The sequence below is a fragment of the Hyla sarda genome, chromosome 2 (genome assembly GCF_029499605.1).
Source record: "Hyla sarda isolate aHylSar1 chromosome 2, aHylSar1.hap1, whole genome shotgun sequence".
NCBI lineage: Eukaryota > Metazoa > Chordata > Amphibia > Anura > Hylidae > Hyla > Hyla sarda.
This window is the reverse complement of record NC_079190.1, coordinates 262,209,507-262,231,357: the sequence shown is the minus strand read 5'-3', so window position 1 is coordinate 262,231,357 and position 21,851 is coordinate 262,209,507. Positions and strand designations below refer to the sequence as shown.

Below are 21,851 nucleotides of genomic sequence, written 5' to 3'. Positions count from 1 at the left end.
ACCACCAAGATGACCACTGCCTTGCTAAAGAAGCTGAAGGTAAAGGTGATGAACTGGCCAAGAATGTCTTAAGACATAAACGCTATTGAGCATCTCTGGGACATCCTCAAATGTGGGGGGTGGGGGAGCACAAGGTCTCTAACATCCATCAGCTTCGTAATGGCATCATGGAGAAGGTGAAGAGGACTCCAGTGGCAACCTGTAAAGCACTGGTGCACTTTATACCCAAGAAGCTTAGGGCAGTGCTGGAAAATAATGATGGGCACACAAAATATTGACACTCTGGGCCCAATTTGGACATTTCCACTTAGGGGTGTACTCACTTTTGTTACCATGGTTTAGACATTAATGGCTGTATTGGGATATTTTGAGAGGACACAACATTACACACTATTATACAGGCTGTACACTCACTACCTTACATTGTAGCAGAGGGTCATTTCTTCAGTGTTGTCACATGAAAAGATAAAGTAAAATGTTTACAAAAATGTGACAGGTGTACTCACTTATGTCAGATACTGTACATACACACGTTGGATTTTATATACCATATATATATTTAGACTGACAGAGCGGCTTCATTGTGTGGTACAAGTTGTAATTTTTTTATCGTACACCTTATTTTACTACAGTGAAATAAAATCATTAAGTAAGATAAAAAAAAAAAAAGAAGTTCAACATTAATAAAAACCAACTCTAGTAGTTAATAATGCCACATTTCCATAAAATTTATTTTATCACAATACATTACAATGTTCATTTTAATCATGAAATAAATAACATATGTCAACAAATTAAAATATTGTCATTTCTGCATAGAATGAATATACATTTAAAAGGATAGTCATGTCATTATGGCACTTTTAAGTTGCACATGAAAATTATGAAGCTCAGTGGAACATAGAACATGGACACGTTTTCTTATACTACACTTAGATTTTCACTGTAACATAGAACGAAACTATATATCTGCTTTCTTGCCCCAAGGGTGCACTTACATGGCCATATTTCTGGTTCATGTTTCGTCCATACATTTGTTTTTTTTGGAAAAGGTTTTCTTTCCATAATTTATAGAGGGATATATGACACAAATAAAGCTCATTGGTTAATATTTGCCTGGTGGTTTTCATCCTCTCGCAGTGTTGTACTCTCAATAAAGTCTTCTGAAGTTAAATTAGTTCTTACATATTATGTAAATTCTGTTCAGTTACAAATGGCAGAGACATGCAAAAAAAAAAAAAAAATACAAATACATTACAAAAGTTTAACCCTTAAACTTAATTTATAATAAAGAAAGCTATGATTTTATGCCACAAATAAGATACAAAAAGATAGACCTTCTGTATTTTTAGGAGCTTGACATACAGGTTGGATTAAAAAAATACTGATCTCAAACAGGGTGTCTAGAAGAAAACAATATATTATTTTGAATAATGTTTTTATTATAAACATTTTTAGCATATTATTTTATGTTTGGTCCTATTTTCATTGTTCAGGTGTCTATCCACATAAAGAAAATCTTATAATATTCTAGGTTGCACACTGCCCTAGAGCAGACACACAAGGCTTTCATGTTTTCTATAGATTGCTTGCCAGCTTTGCTGTATAAACAGGGTGATCAGAGTTATGTCATTATCTTTAGAACATCATCAAGAAAAGGCCCCAATATGCACTAGAGAAAAGTCGGGTGAATCAGACCATGGCCTCCCAACTCTCTCGTGACAGCACTCGTGACAGATGTGTCTGGCAGCGATCTCCTTCCCACTTGAAAACATATGCATACTAATCTAGGCCAAAAGTGCATATGTATGGGGACCCAGGAGATATAGCTGACAGTTATTGAAGGTGCACAGGCACCTTTAATGGCAACTCGCTTGTACTGCTCTAGGCCAAGATAAAGCATACTAGTAAATGCCCTAATACACATTCGAAAATGGCAGCGTGACCATCTGTCTAATGTGTATGAGGGCTTCCCAACTCTTACCCCTTTTCTTCTCATTTAGAAAACACTAACTCTCAGCCAATTCGAGTGTACATGTGTATGGAGGGAATGTTTATTTGGCCAACAGCTATTGAAGGTTTATGGCCACTTACAGACTATACAGAGATAGGGCTCTGTAAGTATCTGTTCTGTCACTCCCTGTTATACATCCCTTCCAGAAGACTGTAATATGACATATGGCATTGGAGTCTCCTCCACCTGAAGACTGTAATATGACATATGGCATTGGAGTCTCCTCCACCTGAAGACTGTAATATGACATATGGCATTGGAGTCTCCTCCACCTGAAGACTGTAATATGACATATGGCATTGGAGTCTCCTCCACCTGAAGACTGTAATATGACATATGGCATTGGAGTCTCCTCCACCTGAAGACTGTAATATGACATATGGCATTGGAGTCTCCTCCACCTGAAGACTGTAATATGACAATCATCTTTCATCTGACTCCCGTTCATTTTACACTCTGCTGTGTCATAAGTACTTGTACTAGTAATTGTGTGTCCCTCATATGACTACAACATTTAAAAAACAAACACATTATTTCTTTTCTATAGACTAAAATCTAGTCAATTAAACTAAAATGAAATACATAAAAAACATGCGCATGGCTGTATTATAGATCTGTGTTGCATGGATCCCAAACATGGCACCCATACCATGATATGGGCCCATACTGTGCCAATGTTAAACGAAGGAATCTATGGGGAAAAATAGTATCATACGCAATATGTATTATTAAAGGGGTACTCCACTGCCCCAGCATCTGGAACATTTCGTTCCGAACGCTGGGTGCGGGCTGCGGGGGTCGTGATGTCACAGCCATACCCCTTGTGATGTCACCCCACACCCCCTCAATGCAAGTCTATGGGACCCCCGCAGCCCGCACCCAGCGTTCGGAACAAAATGTTCCGGAGGCTGGGGCAGTGGAGTACCCCTTTAAAGAGGCACCAGAAATTGCCAACTGGTCCATAGTAGGGGCCAGAAGGGACTCCATGTGCTGCTGTACAATTTTTAAGTAAACAGCTTCACTGTGTGCATGAGCCCTTAGGAGAAACTGCTTATCATAAAAATGCAAGCAGCAACCATTGATAACCTACAATATGTAAATACTAAATGTACATGAAAAGTTCACTTAACTGAAAAGAAACAACTAAGAAAAATATCTGAAGAACACATGGTCACTGCGAATCTAGTCACTCATACAGTCACTGAGCAAACATACAGTAACTGCCCATAATATAAGACAGTATTGTAAGCTGCATTTTCTGCTAATGTGTAGGGTAACTCCAACTTATTGCTTTCTTATTCTAGTTAACCCTTGCAATGGGTTTAATACCTATTAAAGTAGTGCAATGGACACCTGAGCAGTTACATATGATTATATTCATCCAGATACGCCCAAAAAAAATTTTTATTGGGAAATGATAACTTCCATTATTCAGTAATAATCTGCTTATTTTTATCTGCCAATAAAATATGGCTTCCAAAAAATATAAAATATTTTACTGGCAATAAAAAAAAACTGTATAAAATATTTTTTCTAGGTTTCATTGTACTAGTTTAGTCCTTGAGTATATCAGTAGAGCTATTCAGCAGTCTTTACATTTTGCACGCTTTTAGAGCATAAACCCTTTTGTCATTGAGTGTGATGTATAGAAGCATACAAGTATACAAGTTGTTTGTTGTGAGGCAAGTATAAGCTAACAAAGAAACTGTGTGTGTTACGTTCCATTAAATCAGCATGGGGCTTTAAATTAATAAAAGATGCAGAGGCAATACATTTAGACATTCAAATAGAGCTACACTTTTGTGTCCTGTAGAGCTTACATCAAATCTATGATGAACTGGGATGAAATACACTGCTCAAAAAAATAAAGGGAACACTTACACAACACAATGCAACTCCAAGTCAATCACACTTCTGTGAAATCATACTGTCCACTCAGGAAGCAACACTGATTGACTATCAATTTCACATGCTGTTGTGCAAATGGAACAGACAACAGGTGGAAATTATAGGCAATTAGCAAGACACCCCCAATAAAGGAGTGGTTCTGCAGGTGGTGATCACAGACCACTTCTCCGTTCCTATGCTTCCTGGCTAATGTTTTGGTCACTTTTGAATGTTTGCAGTGCTTTCACTCTAGTGGTAGCATGAGATGGAGTCTACAACCCACACAAGTGGCTCAGGTAGTGCAGCTCATCCAGGATGGCACACCAATGCGAGCTGTGGCAAGAAGTTTTGCTGTGTCTGTCAGCGTAGTGTCCAGAACATGGAGGCACTACCAGGAGACAGGGCAGTACATCAGGAGATGTGGAGGAGACCGTAGGAGGGCAAAAACCCAGCAGCAGGACTGCTACCTCCGCCTTTGTGCAAGGAGGAGCAGGTGGAGCACTGCCAGAGCCCTGCAAAATGACCTCAAGCAGGCCACAAATGTGCATGTGTCTATTCAAACAGTCAGAAACAGACTCCATGAGGGTGGTAGGCCTGATGTCCACAGGTGGGGGGGGGGTTGTGCTTACAGCCCAACAACGTGCAGGACGTTTGGCATTCGCCAGAGAACACCAAGATTGGCAAATTCGCCACTGGCTCCCTGTGCTCTTCACAGATGAAAGCAGGTTCACACTAAGCACATGTGACATACGTGACAGAGTCTGGCGACGTCATGGAGAACGTTCTGCTGCCTGCAACATCCTCCAGCATGACCGGTTTGGTGGTGGGCCAGTAATGGTATGGGGTGGCATTTCTTTGGGGGGGGGGGGGGCGCACAGCCCTCCATGTGCTTGCCAGAGGTAGCGTGACTGCCAATAGCTACCGAGTTGAGACCCCTTGTAAGACCATATGCTGGTGCGGTTGTCCCTGGGTTCCTCCTAATGCAAGACAATGCTAGACCTCATGTGGCTGGAGTGTGTCAGCAGTTCCTGCAAGAGGAAGGCATTGATGCTATGGACTGGCCCGCCCGTTCTCCACACCTGAATCCGATTGAGCAACTCTGGGATATCATGTCTCGCTCCATCCACCAATGCCAAGTTGCACCACAGACTGTCCATGTCCTCATGAGGAGCATGCCCAGGCATTGTAGAGAGGTCATACTGGCATGTGGAGGCCACACACACTACTGAGCCTAATTTTGACTTGTTTTAAGGACATTACATTAAAGTTGGATCAGCCTGTAGTGTGATTTTCCTCTTTGATTTTGAGTGTGACTCCATATCCAGACCTCCATAGGTTGATAAATTTGATTTCCATTGATCATTTTTGTGTGATTTTGTTGTCAGCACATTCAACTATGTAAAGACGAAAGTATTTCATACGATTAGTTCATTCATTCAGATCTAGGATGTGTTATCTAAGTGTTCCCTTTATTTTTTTGAGCAGTGTATTATGGCAACTAAAAAGGCCGCCATGCCTAACACAAAAACATGCAATGTTTTAATTTTAATGACTAAATAAAATTGAATTTTGATATCCCAGAACTGTTTTCTGTAAGGTCAACTGTCACTTATTTAAGCTACGAATGTTGTGGGATGTACGACCTGTGCTTTTAAACATTATGATCTGTTTTTCCTTATATCTTTTTAGATTGAAAGAAGGGTCTGATCGCAGCACAAAGGAGTGAGAACATTTGCTAAGAACATATAATGAAATGTTTACCCTTTTATTTCATGCTAAGCTTTTCGTCTAAAAAAAACAATACAAAAGTGGATCTCCCATAAGTGATGTGCAAGGGGCCTTTTGGAATGTTGTTCAAATATATTAAATACCGTATATATTCAGGGAATGGTAAAATTCCCTGAAAATAAAAGTCAAGTGTACTTCACTTTCAGAGCTTCACCATCTATTGTATTACAGGAATACATAAGTGGCATTTTATTAATATTTAGTTTAATAGTTAAAATAACTCCCTTAATACTGTAATAGTTGCAGATGTTGACCTGCAGGTGCCAATATCAGAATAGTTTACCACTCTATTTTTTCTACTTATCATGTGATACACATATATGATGAGCAGTGGAACTATAGATCATAGGACCCCAAAGCAAAAGAAGAAGGGACCCAACACTGAATGACAAAAATGGAAACAGCAGCATATGTACCAATAATAAAAGTATGGATAAAAGCACCAAACATCGTAGTGCCCACATAGTACCAACCAAAGCACACTAACATGTTGTTTTTAAGAGTGTGTTCCCTAAATCTCTGGGCCCCATATCGTCTGAAATGGTTGCTACGAGTATACTTAGGCCCTAGTACATAATCTTAGTCAGCAGTTCATAAGAATCCATGAGAGGGGGTTGCCAGTCGTGATCATTGCGGGCAGTACCACGTCCAAGCACAAGGACCAGTAGCTGCACAGCTTCACCAAAACAAGATAAAAGTGACTGCTGACCGCACTTTCTCATCTCAGAAGGTATATGGGAAGAGGGCAGAAGTGAACTCCAGGAAGCAGGAGTTCCTTCATTTTAAAGGGGTTGTCTCTTTAGTACCACTGTTATCCATATGCCATATTATGGCATGTAGTCATCAGGAAGTAAGTCTAAGAGGGGCCCAAATATCTATGCCTGAAACCAAAACGGTCTGGTTTTCCCATAGCAACCAATCACAGCTCAGCTTTTATTTTACCAAAACTCATTAAGATATGAATGCTGATATGATTGGTTGCTACGGGCAACACCAGACAGTTTTGGTATCAGGTAAATTTAGGCTACAATCTTCTAAACTTTTGTGTTGCAACTATAGACTACCCATGCAATAATAAAATAGGCCATGTCTATCATCAAAGTAAAGGTGGCCATAAGCATGAGATACAATTTGCCCAGCATAGTAGATTTTGACTATACTCAATAATCCGCTATTAATTACCCATGGACGATAACCAAAAGTTTGCCAAAGATTAGGATTTTTTTATCTTAAATTGAGGAGATTTTTTACAACTCCAATTTATCAATAGAAAGCAGGGCATTGACAAGAAATAGGCAATATATATAGTCATCTAAAGAATTATGGATGTTTGTTGGTTTCAATTTATGGAATTAAAGGGGTATTCCAGGAAAAAACTTTTTTTTAAAATATATATATATATATATATCAACTGGCTCCAGAAAGTCAAACAGATTTGTAAATTACTTCTATTAAAAAATCTTAATCATTTCAGTACTTATGACCTTCTGAAGTTAAGGTTGTTCTTTTCTGTCTAAGTGCTCTCTGATGACACCTGTCTCGGGAAATGCCCAGTTTAGAAGCAAACCCCCATAGAAAACCTCTTCTAAACTGGGCGTTTCCCGAGACAGGTGTCATCAGAGAGGATTTACACAGAAAAGAACAACCTTAACTTCAGAAGGTCATAAGTACTGAAAGGATTAAGATTTTTGAATAGAAGTAATTTACAAATCTGTTTAACTTTCTGGAGCCAGTTGATATAAGAAAAAAAGTTTTTTCCTGGAATACCCCTTTAATCCTTTCAGTACTTATGAGCTTCTGAAGTTAAGGTTGTTCTTTTCTGTCTAAGTGCTCTCTGATGACACGTGTCTCGGGAAACGCTCAGTTTAGAAGATGTTTGCTATGGGGGTTTTCTTCTAAACTGGGCATTTCCAGAGACACATGTCATCAGAGAACACTTAGACAGAAAAGAACAACCTTAACTTCAGAAGCTCATAAGTACTGAAAGGATTAATATTTTTTAATAGAAGTAATTTACAAATCTGTTTAACTTTCTGGAGTCAGTTGATATATAAAAAAAGTTTTTTCCTGGATAACCCCTTTAATATCAACAAAATATGCTGTACTTTTAAATCTGTGTACAATAAAGTTTGAACAGAAAGTTGCAGATAAGGTTGTGGGTGTAAGGTCCTAAGTTTGCAAGTGTAAGGGTCCTAGGAGCACTCCCCTTCAGTGCATTGGAGAGGGAGTTATAGAATTTTACTGTGTGTGAGGTCCCCATTGTAGAGAGTGCCCATCAGGAAACAGTGTACTTACATTAATACAATATATTTGTGCACTCTCCAAAGTTGTGTAAAAAAAAAAAAATAGCAGGTTTTCTTAATATTATAAAGACATTAGTTTTTATACCTATAAATATTTGTATTTATAAAGGGAGTCATGTCCAATGGCTAGCTGAAAATTTATATCTGTGGCCAATCTTGAATACATTTAAAGAAAATCTGTTAGCTATATTTGCTTTTAAGAGTTGTAGACAGTTTTGGATAGCAGACAGGGTATAAAAGAAAACGGTATCTTTCCTGGAATTGGTGACGGTTACCACAGCCTGATACACCTACTCGCTTTCCCCTTATGTTCCATGCCCTCTTCAACTGTTTATAAGTCAAGGAGGTGCTGAGAGGTAAGCGAGGAGGTGTGCCAAGCTGTGGCACTTTTGAAGTTTGGCACCACCTTCATGACACTTGACTAAGAAAAGGTGATTCTATTAGTTTGGCAACCACCATGAACTCTAAGAAAGGAACAGTTTGCTTTTACACCCTAGCAGCAAACAGAGTTGACAGGTTTCATTCAGACATCTGGAAACCCTTTAGCTGGAAGGTGTGTATGATTATTCTGATACTAAAGTATTTTTGATAATTAAATTAAACTAGGAAATTGTTGTTAAAATTAGAAAGTGATAAGCTTAACTTGGAGCTACCTAGTAATCTGACCAATTTTCCAGTAGAAATGTTGCACAATCTTTTAGAGAGTATATATATCTAAACTGGCACATAGCACTAGTAAGAGCATCCCAGACATAATCTTTAAAGACATTTAAATGTAGTTTTTTTCCCCTTTTACACCAATCTTCTCTGCTTGTAACAATAATAAGAACATAAATAAGAATGGCAGAAATTTTCTGCAAAAGGCCACCGTTTCTTTTAGTGCTAAAATGTAACAAGGAACAGGTTCTGACATAGTATTTTATGCAACTCTTGGTATCTCAAATTTAGCTCACAAAATAGAATTTCTTTTGTATGAAAATTTACATTTCAGATAAAAACACTGAATAGATATGTATTGGTTTCTTGTGCTTCAAATGGATTTTAGGTTATTTATTGGCAACGGATGTGCTTCAGTATTAAAAACCCAGTCTTCTAATGATAATAGGTCGTCGTCTGAAAACAGTAGGTAGAGGTATCTAGAGAACACACAGAAAGATATAATGCGTTAGTCATTTGTTACAAAGTATAGTAAATAAATAGCTTCATATAGACCACTTTCAGCATGAAGGGTCTGCTTTTTTTCCCTGACACAGTGCCACTCTTATGCATGAGATGTTCATTTTATTGTATTCTCATTCATTTAAAAGGGCTAAGCTGCAAAACCATACAAAGGGCAATGGACTAGAGTAGCTCTGTTTCTGTCTTGCCTTGTCCTGAAGAAATGGGTTAACCCTCTTCTTATGTGTTTCATTGTTTAAACATATTTATTGTTCATTTAAATTATTCTAATGTTTCACCACTGTTCTAATTAAGCTTGCTTTAAAGTGTTTATCCAGGGTTAAAAAAAAAAAAGCATAGCTGCTTTCTTCCAAAAACATTGCCACACTAGTCCTCAGGTTGTGTGTGGCGTTACAACTAAGCTACATATATTCAATTGAACTAAGCTGCAGTACCAAACTCAAAATGAGGACAAGAGTGGTGCTGTTTCTGGAAGAATCTTCAGAACACCAGTGCCAAAAAGGGCACAAAAAGCCTGTTACCCCTAATAATAAAACATAACTTTTATTTGATATGTATTAAGATAGACGTGAATTAAAAACACCTATATTGTCACGGTCTTATAAGGTTCATAAATTGACATAGTGTGGGTATTAGGACAATTATTTTGCACCCAATACTAAGGCCAATGCCTCCAACACTGTAATACACTTAGAATGTATATTATGATAGCCCAAGGCTGCAGTCCATTAGGCTGTGAACCGTGACAACAATGAGATTTTTAAAAACAAACAGACACTGCCACCTAACTAGTTTTACTCATATACATGAGCTTCATCAGAGGTGCAGGCAAGTGATGTCACTTGCCTGCACCTCTGAAGAAGCTCATGTATATGAGTGAAACTAGTTAGGTGGCAGTGTCTGTTTTTAAAAATCTCATTGTTGTCCCGGTACTTTAGTATCAGAATAATCATACACACCTGACGTCACTTACCTGCACCTCTGAAGAAGCTCATGTATATGAGTGAAACTAGTTAAGTGGCAGTGTCTGTTTTTAAAAATCTCATTGTTGTCACGGTTCACAGCCTAATGGACTGCAGCCTTGGGCTATAATAATATACATTCTAAGTGTATTACAGTGTTGGAGGCATTGGCCTTAGTATTGGGTGCAAAATAATTTTCCTAATACTTCCCACACTATGTCAATTTATGAACCTTATAAGACCGTGACAATATAGGTGTTTTTAATTCATGTCTATCTTAATACAAATCAAATAAAAGTTAAGTTTTATGATTAGGGGTAACAGGCTTTTTGTGCCTTTTTGGCATTGGTGTTCTGAAGGTGATTGCCTTCCCTAATAAGGGTATCGGTGGTGTTGTTTCTGGAAGAAAGCAGCTGGTTTTTGAGTCCTGGAAAATCGATATAATCCTGTATCCTTCTGATAGTGCCTGCTTCATAGCCATGTCATAATTGTACACGCTGTATGCAAAGTAACACTAGGCCGTGTGTTAAGATTACCCAGGAGAAGCTTGTATCTGAGCATTTCTCTCCCAGGCTCATTTATTTGCCTACTGGGGACTTTTACCTAATGTGGAAATTATGTACCTACTGGGGGGCTTCTACCTAATGAATGGGAATTATATACCTACTGGATACATCTATCTAATGGGAGGATTATCTATCTACTGGGGGCTTAAATTACCTACCTACTGGGCCTTCTGCCTAATTGGAGGTTTATTTGCCTATTGGGTGCTTTTACCCTATGGGGGAATTATCTGCCTAGTTGGGGGCTTCTGCCAAATGGGAGAAATTAGTTATCTGCTTGTCTTAATTATCTACCTCATCTATCTAATGGGGGGGGGGGGGGGGGGGGGGGGGAATTATTTACCCACTGGGGGATTCTACCTAATGGAGAGGAGTTATCTGCCTACTAGGGGCATTTAACTAATGGAGGGAGAATAATCTACTTACTGGGGCATCTACCTTATGGGGGGATTATGTTCTGATTGTGGGCTTCTACCTGCTGGGGGGAATTCTCTACCTACTGTGGGGCATCTACCTAATGGACAGAAATTATTTACCTCTTGAGGGAATCTACCTAATGGAGAGAAGTTACTTACCTACTGGGGGAATCTATCTAATGGGGAACATTCCAACCTACTGAGGGCATCAACCTAAGGGGGGAAAATTTCATACCTACTGGGGCATCTACCTAATGGGTGGGGGGGGATAACTTACCTACTGAGAACCTACCTTTTTATTTCATAACAGTATAATGGTATTATTTAGTAGCTGCAGTAGTAATATTTTGTCCTGCTGTGGAGGTATCATTTTATTTTTTTTAAACTCCTACCCTTGAGCGAACCCTGTACCTTTGGTGAGAAACATTGCATACACTCTATGTAGCACCACACTGTTCCATGCATTGGCCTGGTGTGGATGGGGGGGTGCAATACATTGTCTTGCCCCAGGTGCTGCCAACCCATGTTAAACCACTACTATAGATTCCATATACTGTAGCTAGATGGGGTGAACAGCGATGAGAGATGTACTTAACCAACTGCTTTCACTGGCTCGTTCTAGCGGTGATCGGTGGAATTCTGAACACCCAGACCTTGACCAATCAAAACATTTGACATGTTTCTGTCAAATGTTAAAAGTTTTTTTTTTTTTTAATAATAGTAACGCTTTAAGGCATACCTTCTAAAATCACCCCAAAAAGCCACAGTTACAAGGACAATACCCTAGAAAGATGGGTAAAATGTGCAACTATTTCCATATAGTATGGTGGCCTATCTGCATATTGTTTGGAACAGGATTTTAACCTCCCTTCTCTGTAACCTATAAAAGCCTCATATAGTATGTATGCTAATATAGTATCCCAGTACACCTGTGCTGGCTACTATCCTAAGAAGGTTGCCGGGTGGTTGAGAGTTTAAAGGTTTGCTTTACACATAAAGTGAGTATCAGGTACTGGAGAGTTTTGAGAATTTATTTGTCTGCCTTGCACTTGATTTAATGCATTCACTAAAGGTCTTTGATAGTGTCAAGTGTTAACACTGCTTGCATACATTGTATAGAAGAATGATGCTTTGGTCACATATGGCCCCTAGTCCAATCTCTCTCTCTCCTGAGAGAAGGGGAGGACCTAAAGCTGTTAGAGTTTTTTACCCAAATATCCTTGATAAAATGAGAGTGCGTGTGTGTGCATGTGTATACCCCGATACATTGTTTCTGACCCCGCAGAAGCCTCCAGGAAAGGCAGGGGGAGAGAGGCCGTCGCTGCCCGCTTCTCTCCCCCTGCCTTTCCTGGGGTCTAGAGCCCTGCTGCCGCTGCTTCTCTCCCCCTGGTTATCGGCACCGCTGCCCCATTGCTGGCAACGCTGCCCCATTGCTTCCCCCATCCCCGGTTTTATAATTACCTGTTGCCGGGGTCGGGTCCGCGCTGCTTCTAGCTCCGGTGTGGCGTCTCCTGCGTCGTTGCTATGCGCTGCGAGGCGCAATGACGAGTGACGTCGCGTTGAAGATGTCACTCGTCATTGCGTCTCGCAGCGAACAGCAACGACGCAGGAGACGCCACACCGGAGTCAGAAGCAGCGCGGACCCGACCCAGGCAACAGGTAATTATAAAACCGGGGATGGGGGAGGCAATGGGGCAGCGGTGCCGGCAATGGGGCAGCGGCGCCGATAGCCAGGGGGAGAGAAGCGGCGGCAGCAGGGCTCTAGACCCCAGGAAAGGCAGGGGGAGAGAAGCGGGCAGCGACGGCCTCTCTCACCCTGCCTTTCCTGGGTGCTTCTGCGAGGTCAGAAAAACCGGGGATGAGGGAGGCAATGGGGCAGCGGCGCTGGCAGTCTCTGGACCCCAGGATAGGCAGGGGAAGAGAATCAGCGACGGCAGGTCTCTGGACCTGCAAAAGCCGCTGCAGTTCATTGACTTAAAGCGCCGCTTTAAATCATTGAACTGCTGCGGCTTATTGGCATATAACACGCAGATAGACTTTAGGCTAACTATTTTAGCCTAAAAAATGTGTGTTATATGCCGATAAATACGGTAACAATCAGCCACCCCTGTGCAAATCCCCTCAAATGTACATGGTGCACTCTCCCTTCTGGGCCTTGTTGTGCGCCCCCAGAGCACTTTGCGCCCACATATGGGGTATCTCCGTAGTCGGGAGAAATTGCATTACAAATTTTGGGGGGCTTTTTTCCCCTTTTACCTCTTGTCAAAATGAAAAGTATAGGGCAACACCAGCATGTTAGTGTAAAAAATTTCTTTTTTACATTAACATGCTGGTGTAGACCCCAACTTCATCCCCCAAAATTTGTTAGGCAATTTCTCCCTAGTACGGCGATACCCCATATGGGCCCTAAACTTTTTCCTTGAAATACGACAGGGCTCCGAAGTGAGAGAGCGCCATGCGCATTTGAGGCCTGAATTAGGGATTTGCATAGGGGTAGACATAGGGGTATTCTACGCCAGTGATTCCCAAACAGGGTGCCTTCAGCTGTTGCAAAACTCCCAACATGCTTGGACAGTCAACGGCTGTCCGGCAATACTGGGAGTTGTTGTTTTGCAACAGCTGGAGGCTCCATTTTGGAAACAGTGGCATACCAGACGTTTTTAATTTTTATTGGGGAGGGGGGCTGTGTAGGGGTATGTGTATATGTAGTGTCTTTTACTTTTTATTTTATTTTGTGTTAGTGTAGTGTATTGTAGTGTTTTTAGGGTACAGTCACACGGGCGGGGGATTACAGCGAGTTTCCCGCTGCGAGTTTGAGCATCGCAAACTTGCAGCATGATACTCACTGTAAGCCCCCTGCCCATGTGAATGTACCCTGTACATTCATGGGGGGGGGGGGGGGGACCTCCAGCTGTTGCAAAACTACAACTCCCAGCATGCACAGTCTATCAGTGCATGCTGGTAGTTATAGTTTTGCAACAGCTGGAGGCACACGGGTTGGGAAACACTGAGTTTGGAAACAGACAATGTTTCCCAACCAGTGTGCCTCCAGTTGTTGCAAAACCACAACTCCCAAACATTCTCAGGCATGCTGGAAGTAGTAGTTTTGCAACATCTGGAGGACTACAGTTTGCAGACCACTAATACAGTGGTTCCCAATCTGTGCCCTTCCAGATGTTGCAAAACTACAACTCCCAGTATGCCAAAACTGTCCAGGCATGCTGGGAGTTGTAGTTCTGCAACATATTAAGGGCCAGATGTTATAGAACTACAACTCCCAACATGCCTGGACAGTAAGGGCATGCTGAGGATGTGTAGTTTTGCAACATCTGGAAGGGCACAGTGGTCTCCAAACTGTGGACCTCCAGATGTTGCAAAACTGCAACTCCCAGCATGCCCAGACACCAAGGGCTGTCTGGGCATGCTGTGAGTTGTAGTGTAAGGGGACCAGATGGAGCAGTCCAGATCGCTTTACGGCGGTCTGGACTGCTGCAAAGGTGCCGCGCCGCCGCCGAAGATCCACTCACCTGTCGCCACCGCCGCCGTCTCCGCCGCAGGGATCCGGGTCTTCAGGGACGAGGTCTTCCTCCCGTTCTCTCCGGACTTCCAGGGGCCGGGCAGGGCGGGAGGAAGTAACCCCCCCCCCCCCCCCTGCGATTGGTCGGTTAGCTAACCGAGGAATCGCAGGGGATAGGAAGAGGTGGCAGGCTTGCCACCTCGCTCCTATACTTCAGCATGGTCCTGGCTGTCTGTGACAGCCGGGATCATGCAAAATTACCGGGCAGTCGGGTCCCAGAGACCCGATCAGCCTGGTATCACCGCAGATCGCAGGGGCGATTTCCGTCGCGATTTGCGACAATCGCCGACATGGGGGGCAGACATGGCCCCCCTCGACGTTTGCCCTGGATGCCTGCTGAAGCATTTCAGCAGGCTTCTGATCTCTGCCCGGCGCGCAGCAGGGACCAGAAAACGCCAGGACGTATGGGGACGTCCTGGGTCCTTAAAGCCCAGGGTGCGGGGACATCCCTGTACGTCCTGGGTCCGTAAGGGGTTAAGGACCCGGGATTTTTCCGTTTTTTCATTTTCAATTTTTCCTCCTTAACATTAAAAAATCATAACTCTTTAAAATTTTCACCTAAAATTCTATATGATGGCTTATTTTTTGCGTCACTAATTCTACTTTGTAATGACATTAGTCATTTTACCCAAAAATCTACGGTGAAACGGGGAAAAAAATCAATGTGCGACAAAACTGATGAAAAAACACTATTTTGTAACTTTTGGGGGCTTCCGTTTTTACACAGTACATTTTTCGGCAAAAATGACACCTTATCTTTATTCTGTAGGTCCATACAGTAAAAATGATACCCTACTTGTATAGGTTTGATTTTGTATTACTTCAGAAAAAAATCATAACTACATGCAGGAAAATGTATACGTTTAAAATGGTGATCTTCTGACCCCTATAAAACTTTTTTAGTTTTCTGTGTTCAGGGCGCTATGAGGGCTCATTTTTTGCACCGTGATCTGAAGTTTTTAGGGCTGATTTGAAGTTTTTAGGGCTGTTCTGATCAGACTTTTTGATCACTTTTTAAAAATGCGCTATTTTGGACTTTGGAATTTTTACACTGTGTTTTTTTTTATTCTTGGAAGTGCCGGGTGATTCAAACTTTTATTAGGGGAAGGGATAATTGAAAGGGTTAATGATTTTTTAAACACTTTTCTTATGCAATATTATAGCTCCTATAGGGGGCTATAACATTGCATTGACTGATCTTTTACACTGATTGATTCATCTCCATAGGAATGGATCAATCAGTGTTTTTGGCGATTGAATGCTCAAGCCTGGATCTCAGGCTTGAGCATTCAATCGGCGATCGAATTGCAGGAAGGAAGGTAAGAGACCTTCCTCCTGTGCTACAGCTGTTCGGGATCCCACGATTATACCGCGGCGATCCCGAACAGCTCCCTGAGCTAGCCGGGCACTTTTGCTTTAGTTTTTAGCCGCTTCTTTCGTTTTTAGTACTGCGCGCTATTAGCGGCGGGTCCTGGCTTCACTATGACGCCAGGCCCGCTGCGATATGATGCTGGGTTACCGTGTGACCCCGCGTTATATTGCAGGACCGGGACCCAGGACGTACCCATACGTCCTGGGTCCTTAAGAGGTTAAAGGGGTACTCCGCCCCTAGACATCTTATCCCCTATCGAAAGGATAGGGGATAAGATGTCAGATCGCGGGGGTTCCGCCGCTGGGGCCCCCTGGAATCTCGGCTGCAGCACCCACCTTTTGCGGCTTCCGGCAGTGCTGGAGGCTCTCATGATAACGCCTCATGACCATGGTGACAGGAGAGTGTGACGTCACAACTCCGCCCCCGTGTGATGTCACGTCCCGCCCACTTAATGCAATCTATAGGAGGGGGCATGACGGCTGTCACGCCCCCTCCTATAGACTTGGATTGAGCGGCGGGGCATGATGTCACACGGGGGCGGAGTCGTTACATCACGCTTTCACATCACCGTGGTCAGGAGCCGAAGCCTCCAGCGTTTCCGGAAGCCACAACAGGTGGGTGCTGCAGCCGAGATCCCGGGGATCCCTAGCGGCGGGACCCCCACGATCTGACATCTTATTCCTTATCCTTTGGATAGGGGATAAGATGTCTAGGGGTGGAGTACCCCTTTAATTAAGTTAACCAACACTTATTAATTTCCATATTGGTATATTGTGAGTATCCAAACATCCACCATACATCAGTACTTGTCAGACAGATGGATTACTGAAGACTGAGAAATCTTGATTTTTAACCTATATTTTCTATTACTCTTTGAGTGTGAGTATCCTCGTTTATTTTTGTTGTGAGCTGCACATAAACTTTTATTGATGTAATTTTCAAATCTGTTTAACTTTCTGGCACCAGATGATTTTGGGGAAAAAATTCTCGTGTATTCCTTTAAAGTTACCCCCCCTGGTATTTTATGCTGTGCTGTGCTAAAGGTAACCTTATTTATATCTGTCCTGTTCTGGTTTATACAAACAGATTCATTAGTGGTAAGTTCACAGAATCACCTGCTTTATTGCACTTGGCAGCCAAGAAGCACAAAGAGATAACTTTTCTAGATAAACGTATTGCTCAAGTGTCTCCCGATTAAAAAAAATAGATTGGATGTGAATTAATTAATTGAAATCTGGTGTTGATGTCTATAGCACATAAAAGGTAACATATAGCTGAGTATAACGTTGGCTTAAAGTTAGTAATTTGTAATCAATAGTGCTTAGCCTAACCAAATTCACTACAAATCACCTATTACTTTTTTCATTAACTCCAATTTGCCTGTTCAACAGAAATGTCTCCATATAACTTATCACAGCTGTTTTTAAAGGCACAAGATATAGAGCAGGGTACATACATATTTAGTACGTAGTTGTTACAACCTGCGCTTCGGCCAGACACGCTGGCTGTGAGCGCTCCCCTCCTCTGTCCTCTTCTGCCGCCGGGGCTGGGATTTGCATCGCGGGACATGCCCTCATGGGAATCCAAGCCCGTCACTCACCTCTGCTCTCTGTTGTCCCCCGGGTCCTCTCGCAGCACTGGCGTGCGTGCTGGAGCTCTAAGATTTAAAGGGCCAGTATGCCCGTAATTATCATCTACATATGCACCTATCCTATAAGTATCAGCACCTCCCACTAACCCTGCCGGATCTTTGTTTGCCATTTGTGCCTTAGAGAAAGTGTTTTGTCCCTGCCATGCCGTGTTCCAGACCCCTTTGTCCCGTGACCTGACCTTGCTCCTTTGCCACCTGCCTTTTGACCTCCTGCCACGTTTCTGACCTTGAACCTGTGCCGCCAGCCCCAACCTTCTGCTATCCTGACAATGGCTTGCCATATGCCGCCTGTGTGGTTGAGTCGTGCCAGGGGTAGCGACCTGGGTGCCTCCTTCCACAGCAAGACTATGCTGGACTCCACTCCCTGGCACGGCCCACGTTATCTACCACACAGGTCCAGCGGATCCACTACTACAGTGTGTGTTACAGCCTACTTCCGTGAGTCTTTCAGTAGTTCAAAGACTTTACAGAAATGGTCTACCTTCCCAGCGTGGCAAAAGAGCACAGATAGGTGACAACACTCAAATTCATCACGGAAAAATAGGATACGAAGATGCAATTATGAGCAAACTTGGACAAAACTTCACAGAAAAATTTAATTTTTAGCTAATTTAAAACATGACATTTATTAAAAATGCTCTAAAATAATAGTTGTCCTCAAAAAACTTAACCACCAAAATGTGCTATACAACAAATTAACCTCTTGGATACAAGGCTAAATCAAGGGTTGATGAAATAATGCCCTTATTGAGACAGTAGCCTGTGTAGAATGTACAATTATTATCCTAAATATCAGCGTATTACAGTCATGGCCGTAAATGTTGGCACCCCTGAAATTTTTCAAGAAAATTAAGTATTTCTCACAGAAAAGGATTGCAGTAAAACATGTTTTGCCATACACATGTTTATTTCAAATCCACTTCAGGTGTGATTTTTATATTGCCCACACCTGTTACTTGCCCCAGGTGAGTTTAAAGGAGCATCACATGCTTGAAACAATCTTATTTATCCACAATTGTAAAAGGGTGCCAATAATTTTGTCCAGACAATTTTTGGAGTTTGGTGTGACATTATGTCCAATTTACTTTTTTTCCTCCCCTTTTTGGTTTAGTTCCAATACACACAAAGGGAATAAACATGTGTCACAGAGCTTCAATAAAATGCAGTCCTGCCCTTTTGGGCATACCACTGTTCCCACAGGAGATGGCCGTCGAGTGCATCAGGGAAATCTTAATACGAACAGGAAAGTCCGAAAGCTTTATAAATTTTGTCTGCGAATCAATCGAGTTTATTTTGAAAAATAATGTCTTTCAGTTTGGGGAACAGTGGTACGCCCAAAAGGGCAGGACTGCAATGGGGACCCCAGTCTCATGCACACTGGCAAACCTGTACCTTGCAGTTTTCAAGGAAAAATACGTCTTTACAGGTGATCATCCCTTCCTAGAACATATTGGACACTATTCGCATTTTGTAGACGACGTGTTCATGCTCTGGAAGGGATCCCCTAAAGACTTTGAGAGCTTTGTAAGTTATCTAAACAATAACCAAATGAATATGGCTTTCACCTCGAAATACAGCAGTACAGAACTAGAATTCTTAGATGTCCTCATAAAAAAACAAAATAACTCACTCACCACAATAGGCTATAGAAAAGAAACCGCAAGCAATACATTACTGCACTATACTAGCTACCACCCCATGCACACAAAAGAAGCAATACCATATGGACAACTACTCAGACTCAGACGAATAAATAGCACAGAAGAGTCATTCAACACACAGGCTGACGAACTGGTAAACCGGCTAGAAAACAGAGGGTATCCATTTCAAATGTTAAAAAGTACAGTAGAAAGAGAAAAAAAAATTGACAGAAGCACACCACTAAAAAATAGGAGGCACAGAAAACATACCAGAATTAAAGATGATACCACAAAAAAAGAAAAGTTCACGTTCACATTCAAATATAGTCCCATGCATGAAGCAATAAAGAAATCTATATATGCGAACTGGCATTTAATAGAAAGAGATCAGATTCTTGGTAAATTAAAAATAGAAAAACCAATGATAGCGTTCAAGCGAAAAATTTGAAAGATGAACTAGTAAAAAGTAAAATAGTAGAAAAAAGAACAATAGAAGAGAACTGGTTAAATAAGTCAATAATAAGAGGAAACAAAAAATGTGGAAACTGTAACTGGTGCGACCACTTCATGACTGGCAACAGTATCAATTTGGGAGGCGTCACTAGAGAAATAACAGAATTTATGTGTTGCAGATCTAAAAATGTGATATGCAATCATATGTGAATGTATGAGATTTTACATAGGTAGCACAATCAGACCTTTGAATACCAGGTTCAGAGAGCACATGCACTGTATAGAAACAAAAAAAGGGTCACAGCGACTTATAGAGCATGTGATCTCTGTACACGCAGGTAATATAAGAAATATAAAATTTCTAGGCATTGAAAAAGTAAAAATAAAACCAGATCAAGACAATGTGAAAAAATTAAGAGAAATAGAAGCCCGTTGGATATTGAGAACGGGAGCTCAGGACATGAGGGGGTTAAATGATAGAATAGATATGGGAGTCTTCCTCTGAACATCGGGTTAGTTACAAATAGTTTTGTTTTAAACATTTTTATCACAGCAGAATTGCTATTTTCACTTAAAGGTAATAATGAAATGTAATGTATGTTTTTTCTATATATATATACCACTTGTAAATCTATTTGTAAGATAGAAACTCCGCTCACCTTGGCACAACCTCACTAATGGAGGAGGGGGTATATATTCATGTGCACAGGTGAATGGAGACGATCTGTTGAAGTTCCTGAACGGAAGGAAACAGCTGTCATCGGTAAACGCACTAGCGCTCGATATCCCGGTGCGGCGTGGAGCCGCTGTGCCTGCATGCTCCAGCAATAAACACGAAGTTACATCAACGTGGTGAGTTGCCTGTACTTTCTTCTTTATCAAGTGGATTTGTATACATCTGAATATCTTTATAGTACATGAGCACCACCACATGAAGACACATTGCTAGCTAGATTGGACACATGGACTATTCAGGGGAGTCATAATTGAGGGATAGCAGTGCCAGCACACTACCATTCTATTGAAGCTCTGTGACACATGTTTATTCCCTTTGTGTGTATTGGAACTAAACCAAAAAGGGGAGGAAAAAAAGTAAATTGGACATAATGTCACACCAAACTCCAAAAATTGTCTGGACAAAATTATTGGCACCCTTTTACAATTGTGGATAAATAAGATTGTTTCAAGCATGTGATGCTCCTTTAAACTCACCTGGGGCAAGTAACAGGTGTGGGCAATATAAAAATCACACCTGAAAGCAGATAAAAAGGAGAGAAGTTCACTTAGTCTTTGCATTGTTTGTCTGTGTGTGCCACACTAAGCATGGACAACAGAAAGAAGAGAAGAGAACTGTCTCAGGACTTGAGAACCAAAGTTGTGGAAAAATATCAACAATCTCAAGGTTACAAGTCCATCTCCAGAGATATAGATTTGCCTTTGTCCACAGTGTGCAAAATGATCAAGAAGTTTGCAACCCATGGCACTCTAGCTAATCTCCCTGGGCGTGGAGTGAAGAGAAAAATTGATGAAAGGTGTCAATGTAGGATAGTCCGGATGCGGATAAGCAGCCCCAAACAAGTTTCAAAGATATTCAAGCTGTCCTGCAGGCTCAGGGAGCACCAGTGTCAGCGTGAACTATCCAACAACATTTAAATGAAATGAAACATTAAGGCAGGAGACCCAGGAGGACCCCACTGCTGACGCAGAGACATAAGCAAGACTACATTCTGCCAAAATGAACTTGAGTAAGCCAAAATCCTTCTGGGAAAACATCTTGTGGACAGATGAGACCAAGATAGAGCTTTTTGGTAAAGCACATAATTCTACTGTTTACCGAAAATGGAATGAGGCCTACAAAGAAAAGAACACAGTACCTACAGTGAAATATGGTGGAGGTTCAATTATGTTTTGGGGTTGTTTTGCTGCCTCTGGCACTGGGTGCCTTGAATGTGTGCAAGGCATCATCAAATCTGAGGATTACCAACAGATTTTGTGTCGCACTGTACAGCCGAGTGTCAGAAAGCTGCGTTTGCGTCCAAGATCTAT

General features: G+C 41.6%; 1 protein-coding gene and 1 long non-coding RNA gene across 4 annotated transcripts in view; both read right to left on the bottom strand.

Moving 5' to 3' along the window:
* Positions 1-707: 707 nt before the first annotated feature.
* Positions 708-7,111, bottom strand: LOC130356055 (uncharacterized). Its single transcript, XR_008888756.1, has 2 exons — positions 2,416-7,111; positions 708-2,200 (listed from the first exon to the last, which is right to left on the bottom strand). It is a non-coding gene; the product is annotated as an uncharacterized LOC130356055 (long non-coding RNA).
* Positions 7,112-8,023: 912 nt separating this feature from the next.
* Positions 8,024-21,851, bottom strand: part of LOC130356054 (mannosyl-oligosaccharide 1,2-alpha-mannosidase IA-like) — a 257,376-nt gene continuing 243,548 nt past the window's right edge. For all 3 annotated transcript variants that reach the window (XM_056557082.1, XM_056557081.1, XM_056557083.1), the window contains one exon: positions 8,024-9,128. In XM_056557082.1, coding sequence (XP_056413057.1) covers positions 9,023-9,128 — 106 coding nt within the window. In that variant the 3' untranslated portion in view covers positions 8,024-9,022. The remainder of the gene's footprint in view (positions 9,129-21,851) is intronic.